This window comes from Ambystoma mexicanum, chromosome 1p, assembly GCF_040938575.1.
Source record: "Ambystoma mexicanum isolate Mex_15411 chromosome 1p, UKY_AmexF1_1, whole genome shotgun sequence".
Classification (NCBI taxonomy): Eukaryota; Metazoa; Chordata; class Amphibia; order Caudata; family Ambystomatidae; genus Ambystoma; species Ambystoma mexicanum.
Window position 1 is genome coordinate 1071803076 of NC_090921.1, and position 12177 is coordinate 1071815252.

Genomic DNA, 12177 nt, shown 5'->3' on the forward strand with positions numbered 1-12177 from the left:
GGCCTGGGGTAATGGAGGATTAGATGTACTTTACATTACAGCCTGAGCATATGCATGACGTAGGCTCCATCGTTTCTACCAATAGCGGCCTGTTCTATGGTGCTGGGGAGGCCGTTGCTTCCCGTGTAATGCCACAGACTGCAAATCTATGGACTACCGCAGCACCACCTGAATTTGCACCACAAGGCATGTGGCACATTCGCAGTGGCAGTGTCAAATAACCAAGAAAAGGCAGCACTAATGTTCCTTTCGATGAGCTGTGTAGGCTGCCTTTGCTTACCTGTCCAACCCGGCAAGCAGTGGCACTGCCCGGTGATGGGATCACAGCCGTCCGCGTGTTGGCAGTCGCACTGCCCACTGCAGCCCGGCCCGTAGGTTCGATTCTAAAGAGAGGAGCAAAACAGAATGTTATATTGAAATTCATTGCTAAAGCACATCCATTTTGAATTGCTTGCATCAGTTGGCAAGATATATGAAAAAGACTAAGTGCACATGTTTCTATATTCTTGTAGGGGATGCGACTGGTGTACACTCGGGCTTCAGATATATGTTGGCAGCGCTAATACAGGGATTGTTCAAAATGTCCGCCTTTGGGGGTCATTAAAACTTACTAACATCTGCTGTAGAAAACCAGGACGTTTTGTAGGTGTCTGTTGGAACTTACATGGCAGGGCTTGTTGCATCTGTCGCCATGCCACCCAGCCGTGCAGGCGCATAGGCCACTGATAGGGCTGCAGGTGGCGCCGTTTGCACACTGGCAGGTTCCGTTGCACCCTGAACCCCAGGTTCCTTTGGGACAGGGGACGGAGCAATCTCCCTTTTGCCAACCTAGCGGCGAGAAAAAAACAAAACATACAGTTCATAGGGTGCAGGAAGATCAGGAGAACAGAATCCAGATCTGCAAACTCTGACCCATCAGGTCCTCACATCAAGCACGGTCTGGGTGCCACAAGATTGCTGTGTGTATATTAGTGGTTCTGTGCAGGGACGTCCTTTCAACAAAATGCCTGGGGTGGCGAAAGTGACATCACACGACCCTTGACCTCTGATGACATCACAGGACGTGGTGTCATTTGACCAACCCCCGAAATGACATCACGGGAAGCAAAGGAACACGACCTTTCGCCCCTTGACCAAACAGGAAGGGGCATCACATAGCATTGTTCCTAAGTACACAACAAATAATATGGTTATGATATGCAATAATGTGATATACATTTCATAAAGGAATGGATCACCATATGTATCGTTAATATCAGTGTGTATAGGCCCATATCACCAAATTACTGTGAATGCAAGCAGACATCCATGACCAAATGATAATGATGTGTTATTATATAGCACTTACGCTTAAGCGCTTTACATAGAAGACATATATACCCACTATCACCCAACCTGTGTTGGTACCCATTTATCGACCTCAGAAGGATGAAAGGCTGAGTTGAGGTGTTTCAGAACAGACTAACGCAGGAACTCACCCCCATAAAGACAAATGATTTGTTATTCCTATTCTTTCTTATTTAGGGTCACTGCTCAAAGTGTTACACTAGTGCAGCCCCCTGTTTTTTTTTAAGAGGCCTGTACAAGAAAGCCAGGACCTCCAGGACCAAAGAGCCACATGACACTGGCCACAGCCCAGCCCAGGGGTAGCAAGAGAGACCACAGGTGTCGCAGTTGCGACCTACAAGGGACGTCCCTGGTTCTGTGACAATTTTGTAAGAGGAACTTCACATGTCAGACCATCCTTTTGAAAGAATGTATAATCCACATGCAACAGAGTTACACACCACACATAAGAATAGATATGCAGCACAGACAACTGACATGAAGGGATTTGCAGCAAGGGAAGCTGGGTGACTCAGATGTACCAGTTGTCTGATCCTGGGGCGTGAGGTAGAAGGTAAGATCTTCATTGTTTATCGGTAGGTATGGGTAGCACCAAGTCGTGGGTGACACCCTCTGCCAATCCTGTTTTTTTCTGCTAATCACACTTTTCAGTCTGCCATCTAAAGTTTGACATTCCCCATCACATAGAGTGACCAGATTTAAAAAGTAAAAACATGGAACAGGGCAACTAACATAAAAGTAGGACTAACTCTTGAAAGTGGCTGTCAAGGCACTACACTTTAGTAGCGGTTGGAGGAGAAGGTGGTTTTAGAGTTAATGGTGGATTAAACACATATTATAATACATTCATCACAAACTACCACCATCTTAATTCGTAAAATGCAGCATTTCTTCTGTGTGAGATTCTGCATTGATATGATATATGATATAATATGGCATTTATAACGCGCCTATACACAAGTGTTTCACGGCGCGACAAGGCATGGGAGGGGGAACAAAGGGAAGACAGAGACAACAATCATACTAGGCAGGGGACATTGAGATTGTGCAAGTGCAAGGGAGGGGGGAGAGGAAAAGTGCGAGGGGAAGGTGTGGGGGCAACGCAGTACATGGGATCAACAGAAAAACAATAACAAACATGCGGCCAACTGGTGGCAAGTGCATTCCTGCCTGCCAGCTATGAAAACCAACTACCAAAAACCCGGACCACTGAATTTTTCAAAGGAAAATTAACCAGAGCACCCATTTCCGGGACAGTCCTGGCAAAACCAAGACATCTGGCCACCGTACCATTACTGTTATGAGCCGACGAGTCTCAGTACACATGGCCTCCCTTCCATGGCTCACTGGGGATTGAAACCCTGTGCTCTCTGTGACAGACTTGCCATAACGCAATCTGCTTTGCTAGTTGTCTTGACCTCTGATAAGACTGCCTTGTAGCTCTGCTCCTCTACGTTGTCCCGGTCTTGCCTTGCCCTCTCTTTCCTTCTTCCTGCTGGCTTTGGCTTCCCTGTTCCTGCTTGACAATTCCCCTTGGCCTTCCTGCTTGCCTCTTGCCTTGGCTTTCCTTTCCCCTTTAGCTTGTTTGCTCTGGCTGACCTTTACCTGCCTGCCAGCCTGCCCTCAGTCTCTCTTCCAGAAGACACCTGCTTTAGCCCCTGGTTCCCTGGAGTACCCTCTGCTGCCTTGCTCTTCTTGATCTCATGGAAATACCATTGTAGCAGCGCGGCTCCCCGGTTCAGCATCCATCGCTGTTCCTGCATCACGTAAATCCAGAGGCATCGTCCCGTGGTGTATCCCAGAGTCCCTGTCAGTGTTTATTCACAGAGGTATTCCAAGGTCAGTTCCTTCTCTGCTGACTCTCACCCCTGAAAATTCTGGAAACCTGAAGAGTACGAGAGTCCGGCTCCCATCACCCGGCCACGTCAGTGAATTCAGGTACCAAACAAAGTTGTGAGAAAGTTCTTGACACCAAATTGGTCACATACCAAGTCTCTTACAGTACTTAATAAACAGTTATGCTGAATTTATGGGTGACCTGACCTCAACATTTCAATGAAAACATCAAACATGCTCTGCAACATGTTCTGGTGTCCTGCAAACTATCGCCAACAAATGTGCCTTTTTTTATTGACAAATATATTGCCTATTTCTGCTAGTTAAAACAAAACCAAACTAGCAGAAATAGGCTATGCATTTGTACAAACGCGAAGGTGGTGTTAACTAGATCAATTCTTCAAGATGTAATTACCATGGATAGATGGTATAAGAGTAAGTGGAATGAATATGTTGAATCAACATTAACATATTAAGGTTTTGATCATGTGTACCAAGATGCCACTTAAGAGAATACATTAATGACGTCTTCTTCAAAGATCCGAAAGAATAACACTATGAAGCCGAGGCAACACCGTCGACCGTGAGAGCCTTTGCTCCATTTATGACCATGACACCGGATAAAGACCTTTATTTGTGTTAGATATCCATTTCTCAAGCATGCAACATAACCCCATTTTTATTAAAACTGTTTGTACATGTGACAATACATGGGAACCAACAAACACATTCTATAATTTTATTGATGGTATGCCATTCCTCGTGAGACGTTTTTAATTCTTTTATTAAGGATTTTAAATTGTAACTAAGATTTTGTATTTGTATATGTTGTTAGTTAATGATAGAAGGGTGTGCTGAAGTTTGGAGTAGATCTTCTGGTAGCTCTGGGAATCAGATCTACGAATCTACTAATTTCACTTATAGATTGTATATCATGGGTTCTTTTGTCAAGTATTGCAATGTAATTTATAAGATACGTTTTTATTCTTATACTTTGTCATTATTATGGACGTTTTACTGTTGTGTAATGTTTCATGGATTTGCAATACTGGCAATAAACATTGATTAGTTGATTAATTACATGATGATGATAATAATGCTGTTTGCACCCCAGGGGACCACTCCGGTGGTGATAGTGCCCGGAATAAAGGATCTTTAACATTAACATTACAAGTGATAACAATCATTAAAGTACTTAACGTAAAAACAAGCACACATGTAAAATACAGAGAACGAAGCGAACAGAACTATTTACATGAAATTGACAGCAGAGGCAACCACATGCAACAAAGGCACACACAGAATATTCACTTTCCAGGAAGTCAGAAACAATCACTATCTATAACACATGTTTTTGCTCCACTGGGAGTTACTGAATCAACACCTGTCACAACCTAAAAAGGAATCCTAAATATATATCATCTCCAGTTCAGACATGTGTTTGGTTGAAAACTAGCAAGTCTGCTCGGGTCCATTTCTGGAAACCTGGAGCTGAAATTATTTGTTAACCTATTAAATGTGTCAGCTGTGTGACACAGGATGTTGATCCTTTTACTATTTTTGGTATTCCCATTACATCAAATAACATATTTACCTTTGTATTGAGTAGGTTATTAGTACATCACCAGGGGCATGTTTAACCATGCAACATACTGATTAAACCCAAGTAGGCAACATTACAAAAATATTCTCATTGGATGGGGAGTCTCTAGGGAGGGCTACTGAAGACCTGACTTTCTACTCTCTGTGGGTATGGACTGATAGAAGATGATTTATCATCAGTGGGTTGTGCATATTTCTTCCTGAAATACTGACCAAGTGGAATCTGAAACTACCATGGCGGCATCCAGAGGAGTAGCAACGTGGCACTACAGCAAGTGAGTATGTAACTGTTGGAGCCCAGGTAGAACAGCCTCGCTACACTTCTATTCAAAACATATGCAATTTATGGATTTAATGTTTTAATTTGAAAAAATAACAACTACATACCATAAATTGTCAACATTCAGGTTAAGTTCCATTACAGATAAGACAGCAGTGAGCCATCATCTTAATATCTGTGTCTAGCGTGGTGTGGAACCGCTCTCCAATGTCTGCGAGGGTCAAAGCCTCCTCCACATTCAACAACATAACATTTCTAGACTTGAGTTATCATGATTATTATGAGTTATATATATATATTACTGGGCCTGCGGTAGCGGCCGAGTAGTTATGGTTAAGTTGCTAAACCCATAGGAAGAGCACTTTTTGGGTGGCTTATAACTTCGCTCCACCTGGACGAACCCTCACCAAAGTTTGCAGATAAAATAGTCGACCCGTTCTGAATTTTTATGCCAGGTTTGGTGAGGTTTCGTCAAGGGGGGGGCAAAGTTGTAGGGGGGTCCCAATTTTTTTTTTCCATAGACACAAAGGGAAAAAACTTTGCTCACGCCTACAGCCCAAACCGCTGGACGGATTTGCGGCAGCAGCAGCAGCTTGGTCATGAAAGCGTGCTTTTGTTAATTTGGTGTAAATCCGTCCAGTTGTTTTTTTTAAAACAACCAAAAAGTAAGTCAAAAGAATTAGTGATATATGTGTCCGGTCTGCAGACACATTTCCCCGTTCGGTCTGCGGACTGGACTCTGATTGGCTTAGAAGGCAACGTGATGTCCGTGGACATCGGATGCGCCCACTGATTGGATGGTGAAAAGCGTGATGTGTGTCAGATTTTTGGAATCGCGAAAAAAACATATTAAAAAACACAACATTGCACTTGTCAAACTTATCAAATAATCTCTGAGGAGGTGAGGGGTGATGAGGATCGGATGGGATATGGCTGCAAGAAGCAAGAAAACTGGCTTTTTTGCAGACAAAGGCTGCAAGCGGTCCGGATGTTCGCGAACAGTACTGTGAAGTTCGTGGACACCTCTGCATTACAGGGTTGGTGAAAAGCAGTTCTTGGATGGTTTATAACTTTAGTGCCACTTAATGAAACTGCATGACATTTTGCAATTATATTCTTGACCTGATTCCGAATGAGTTTGCAAAGTTTGTTGGGATTCTGTCAAGAGGGGGTAAAATTAGAGGGGGGGTGCCAAACTACTGTAAAGGCTTAAAAATTAGGTGCATTTTGACAAATCTACACTTAATTTGGGAACCTGATAATAGATCTATATATAAATGTTTTTGAGAAATCCGGTGGGATTTCATCAAGAGGGGGCAAAATTAGATTGGGGGGTCACAAAATATTGTAAAGGCTTATAAATGTGGTGCCATCTGATGAATCTACACAAACATTTGCAAAAATATTTTAGATGTAAATGATTTTGCAAAGTTTGGTGGGATTCTGTCAAGAGGGGGAACAATTAGAGGGGGGTCCCAAAATATTGTAAAGGCTTATAAATGTGGTGCAATTTGACGAATCTACACAAAAGTTTGCTAAAAAGATGTTAGATCTAGATATAAATGTTTTCGTAAAGTCTGAATGGATTTTGTCAAATGTGGGCTAGGTTATATGCCTATTGTATGTGCATACATTTGACACTTTTGAAAAAATAAAACATGGGTAGGTGTCCAGCAAACTTGTGTAAGGAACATTGGCAAGGACCTTAAAGCATGGTTTTGCAAATGTGCCTGTGTTTTATTTTTTGACAAGTGTCATAATGTAGGCACAAAAAATAGTGATATACCTTTGGTGACTGGGGTGTAGCCTGTGGCCATGGGCAGTGGCCACATTGTCTTGGTCATGGAATAAAGTCATGATCCGGACAATCTGGCTACTGGCCATGACCACGAGGGACAACACATGGGGTTAAAGTGGCCATGTCCACATGGGACCGGCTTTGTGGTAAAGTTATTCGAAAGTGGGATAGCTTTGAAAGGGAAGAAAAATGTGCTCGTGGTAATATGGTCATAGGGTTCTCTCTTCGCTTTCTGTAGGCTGCCATAGAAAGCGAAGAGGGGCCCTGTATGGAACCTTACCTTTCCTTTCCATGGTGGCCATCTTGGAAAATAATTTTTCTTCCTACACCGGGACGCCGCAGGCATCCTGGTGTAGGAAGAAAAATCCTTTTTTTTAAGCACCCCTGGTTCCTGCTTTGGGAACCTGGGGTGCTAATGTCCTTCATCCTCCATTGCAGGGGCTGGAATGGGGGAAAATGGTCCAGAGGCCTTGTTATCCACCCTCGCTTCGCTTGGGCTGATAACTTGGGCTGCCGGTCTGGTATCCACTGTTCCAGTCCTTGGAACGGGTGATGAACACCACAATATTCCCATTCGCATTACACACAAAATGCTGATGGAAATGTTGGAAAATCGTATTGAGTCTATGCACTTTACTGAGAATTGTAAAGTAGATGGAGTCGATACATTTTTTTTCAGTTCTATTTCTTAACTGTGAAAAGTGGTTCCTAAAGGAACATTTCTTTTATTGTTTTTTGATATATTATTTTTTTTTGGCAGGAGAGCTTTGAATGAAAGGTGGGGAGGGAAAAGAGGGAAGAGGCACCAAGCACTAATATGCAGGGGCAGGTGGACAGGGGAAGATGTTGCACATGTGTTACTTCTAAGGTAGGAGGCAGTGTTTCTCATGCTCCTTGATTACCACTTCAAAAACACTTCAAAAGTGCTTCCCCCTACAGAATGTTGTGTTGTAGTATATACAGAGGACTGTTGTCTTAAAAAATATATGGATCAACAACCTCCTTTATTGCTTGCAAGGTAGCTGGTGGTCTTTTGTGTCCCACAGAAGTAGGCTGTGTGGTTACAGTATTGGTTGAGGAAGATGAGGTGGAGGAAGACAGCCTCCTACTTGCTAAGAAAGGAACAACCTTTCTGAGAGCATTGTGGTCACTGGATTTGGTGTGGTAGCACATGGAGGTGGTCCCGTAGGATTACTGTCAGGCGAGTCCGCGACTGAATACAAAGTTGCACTCAGTGCATTTCACTTTGGTAGCTTTAGCCTTTGGTGCATTCTCAACAGTGTCATGAACCGCCGACTGCGTCCATTCTGGACTTCGTGGTCCCTGACCCATAGAGGACTGAATTCCGTGATCCTTCCAACATGTCTGTTTGATGCGGAACACAGCTTGCCAGCCTTTATGCGCTACGTTCAACTTCCTACAAAACAGTCACGCCTCCACGGCTCTGCGCATCTCAACGCTACCGCTCTGTGTAGTCTGACGTGAATCACCGGAGTTCGCTCGGGGCTTCCTTCCGAGTTTTGTTTCCGATTCCTTGAATTAACTTCCTTCCCTTTTCCTTCCTCGAACTTACCATCAATCTTCTTCCTGGATCCTCGCCCGTGCTCGGGTCATGGCGTTCCGTGCCTCCGAGCTCGGACATTGTTTCCTTCCTGGTTCCCGGTCCTGGACGTCTGAACGCCTCCTAGTGTAGGACTGTTATCCTCACGCTGGAATCTGAAGACCAGCACACAGGCCTGTACAAATCCCGGACCGTGCGAAAGAAATAATCCAAGAAGGTCGCAAGCAAGGAAAAACAGGTGAGAAGGGGAGAGACTTGTGACAAATAGTGGTAAAGAACTGCCACACCCATGATTCTCTCTGGGTGCTAGAGGTAGACACTTCCTCTACCGCATCTTCTTGGTCCTCTTCATTGTCTAGGAAGTACTCCACTTTTTTTGTTGTGAAGGTCCTCCAGCTGGTGGTGCTGGTGGCTCTTGGGGAGGAGGGATGGCATCAGCTGATGCCATTTTTAAGATAAATAGCAGTTTTGCTAAAAATCTTCCAAGTACGTACTGTGTACTAGATTGCTAATGGATAATGAGTAGGAATAGGTGTAGGAGCTGTGCAAGGGAAATGTTGAAGTTGAAAGTTCCTAGATCAGTAGAAATTGCAGTTCTGAACTGGTCGCGAAGCACAGATCTTATCGTGAAGTGCGGACGGGTTCTCAGACAGTCATCATGCAGCGTGCCAGCGTATGGCCATGTGGCACTGTCTGGAAGGTCTGCAATGAAGTCAGATGCTCTTAGACGTCTATGGATGCAAAATCAGCTGAAATAGTTGCAAAAAGTGTATAGAAGTGTTAAAAATGATTCGAGAAGTTGGGAAATGGCAGGATTTTAAGGTGACACTTTGTAAATTGGACACAAATATTTCTATATTGGGTAAGTATGATATTAGTAAGTTGTAGGAAAATAACACGCACTGGTAAAAACCCATGAAATTCACTATAAAAACTTTGTTAAAGGGACGTTATGGTTGCAAGTAAAGCCGGAAAACCCCAGAAATTCACCAGTTATGGTAAGCTAATCAACCATAACTTGCGCCACCACCCTGCACTGCTAAGACTAACACCAAGGACATCAAAGATGACATCACAAATTTCATTGATGACATCAGGAATGCAGTGTTGCAATAGTTCAGCTTATATAAAATCAGTGCCCTGGCTAGCGTGAGGCAGCTGTTGGTAGATAAGTAGGGTTTGCAGGCATTAATCAATTCATTAGTGTAGGCAGTGGATGAGGCCGTAGCATTGACTTGTTATTTGAGGGAGAGAGTGGAATCTAGATAGACGCCTAAGGTTTTCACTTGGTTTGCAACTTTAATGATATTCCCGTCAATATTGAAGGTCTTATGGCTTGTGCCTATTCTGTTTAGATGAGCTTGGGATCCAATAATCAGAAGCTCCATCTTATCGTCATTGAGACATAGGCTGTGGGCAGCCATCCACGCTTGGATTTCGAGATAGATGTCATTTAGTAGTTTGGCGTCCTTATCGTAGCAACCAATGAGCGTGATGAGGACCTGGGTGTCCTCTACTTAATTTGTGTAGGTGACACACAGATTGTCAAAACGATCTAAGAGGAGCTTAGTAAAAATGTTGTAGAGCGTGGGTGAAACGCAGGAGCACTGCAGGACTTTGCAGTAAATGGGGATTGGGTCTGCTGATGCTGTGGGTGCGAAGACCCTAGTGGATCTGTTCAAAAGAAAGGATTGGAGCTGGTGGCATTAGGAGAAATGTTTGGTCAGGATCTGATGGTCAACGAGATCGAACGATGCAGAGAGGTCCAATAGGAGAAGGATGGTCAGTTTACCTTTATCTTTAGTTCCATCCATTTGGATTTTTAGCTCCAAAAGGGTGGTTTCAGTGCCGTGCCTGGGTATGAACCCGGATTGATGTAGGCCTAGAAGGTTGTTGTCCTTCAAATGTTTTTGAATTTGTAGATAGGCCGCTCTATCTAGAATGTTTAGAATGAAATGGACTGTTGTTATTGGTCTGTAATTGGTAGGCATGTTGGGATCTAGATTAGGTTTTTTGAGGAGAGGCATAACCAACGCCTCATTGAGATTTTTGGGGACTGAATTTGTTTTGAAAGAAGAGTTGATCAAGGCGGCAATGAATGGAGCTAGGTCTTTTGCTCCTTCATTAATAACTGAGGCAGGGCAAATATCTCCCTGGCACTTTGAGGGTTTTAGGCCAGCTATGATGTTTTACACTTCTTTAGGGGAGACCGGGGTGAAGAAGAAGGGGTGACTTGGTGGGGCTTGCTGGTCGGGAAGAGTATTGAGATTGAAACCTGCGGCTAGGCTGATCTTTTTAGTCTCAATTTTTGTTTGTAGTAATGCTATTTTGTCTTCTAAAGGCTTTCTGGATGTTGGCACACCAGGCCACATCTTTTGTGCAAGCTTCTGTGGGTGGTGCTGGTGACACCAATTCCCTTAGTATCGCAAAGAGCTCTTTCGTGCCAGATTTTGCATTGTGAATTCTGACATTGAAGATCTCTTTTTTAGTATTGTAGATGGCTGTTTTATAGGTAGATGTGGCAGCAGTGAATGTTTCCTTATTAAGGGTTGAGGGAGTTTTTCTCCAGATGGCTTCAACGGTTCTTTAGTTCAGCCATGAACTATTTATTTAGATGAGCTGCAGTTTTAGCCTTTCTTAATTTAACAGGGGCAATATTGTTTAAGGCTTGTTCTAGTGTACCGTTGTACAGATCGACCAATGTCGACGGGTCCACATCGTGTTTTATTTGGAAGTTGATGATAGGGTGGAGTAGTGGTAGTAGGTTATCAGCTGTAATATGCTGGCTGTTTCTGGCAAATGTTTGTGGTGCGATGGCGTTACTAGTGTTGAGGAGGGCTCTCTCTTTAATAGTAAAGGAGATGCACTGGTGGTCCCACCAAGCACAGGGTTCATTCTTGAGGATTGTAGTGGTGCAATTAAGGTCTGCCAGCCAATCCAGTTTTCTACCCTTGTTTTGGGTGAGCTCGTTGATGCAATGTTGGAAGCCAAGCTGTGTGATGGCGTTTTCTAAGGAGTGTGGTGCTGTTGTCATTTGGGTCCTGAAGGCCTAAGTTAAGGTCACCCAGAAAAATAATTTGGGAGCCAGGTTTAGTGTTTTGGGTTGGAAGGGAGGTGAAGTCGTCCTTGAAGGATCAGATAGGTCTAGGGGGCCGGTATTTCAAGTGCAGCAAAATGGTGCAGGTAGCTGATAGAGGGAGTTTAACCGACAGGAGTTCAGCTAAAGGGAAGCCCACAGTAGGTAATGCTGTGAGGCCGAGGTGCGCTTTGGCTAGGAAAGCCACGCCCCCGCCTTTGCTGGTACTTCTGTCCCCTCTGAAGATTGTGTAATCTTCTGGGAGGGCTGAGGAGAAGGCTGGACCTGCCGCAGGGTGTAGCTAGGTTTCAGTAATGGCAAGGAAGTCTTTTTGGTTGGTAGTGATGAGGTCAGTAATGTCGAGGGCATAAGCCGTTTGCATGTATCTGGTAAAGAGTGCACACAGTACGGGATGTCGTGTGAGTGTGCTGCATTCATCGTGCCAATCTAAATTCTTTAATATAGTGTTATGCACCCTCCCAATGGTATGTATTTTGCCAACCTCTGAAGCCTGAAAAGTAGATCCATGCAGGCTTGACATGTGGCCAACTTTACACCAGCTCTGCAGATGAACTGGCCTACTGTTAAATCTCAGTTCCCATTGTAATGTTATTCACTACAGAGTGTAATTTGCTTTCTGACTTTGAGAACATTCAGACATATAATTGCTCATTTTA

At 43.9% G+C, this 12177-nt stretch overlaps 1 protein-coding gene across 2 annotated transcripts in view; it reads right to left on the minus strand.

The window, feature by feature from the left end:
• Positions 1-12177, minus strand: part of PEAR1 (platelet endothelial aggregation receptor 1) — a 390559-nt gene that overhangs the window by 80166 nt on the left and 298216 nt on the right. For both annotated transcript variants that reach the window (XM_069604561.1, XM_069604559.1), the window contains exons 12-13: positions 665-828; positions 281-383 (exon numbers count right to left, since the gene is read on the minus strand). In XM_069604561.1, the coding sequence (XP_069460662.1) occupies positions 281-383; positions 665-828 (267 nt within the window). The remainder of the gene's footprint in view (positions 1-280; positions 384-664; positions 829-12177) is intronic.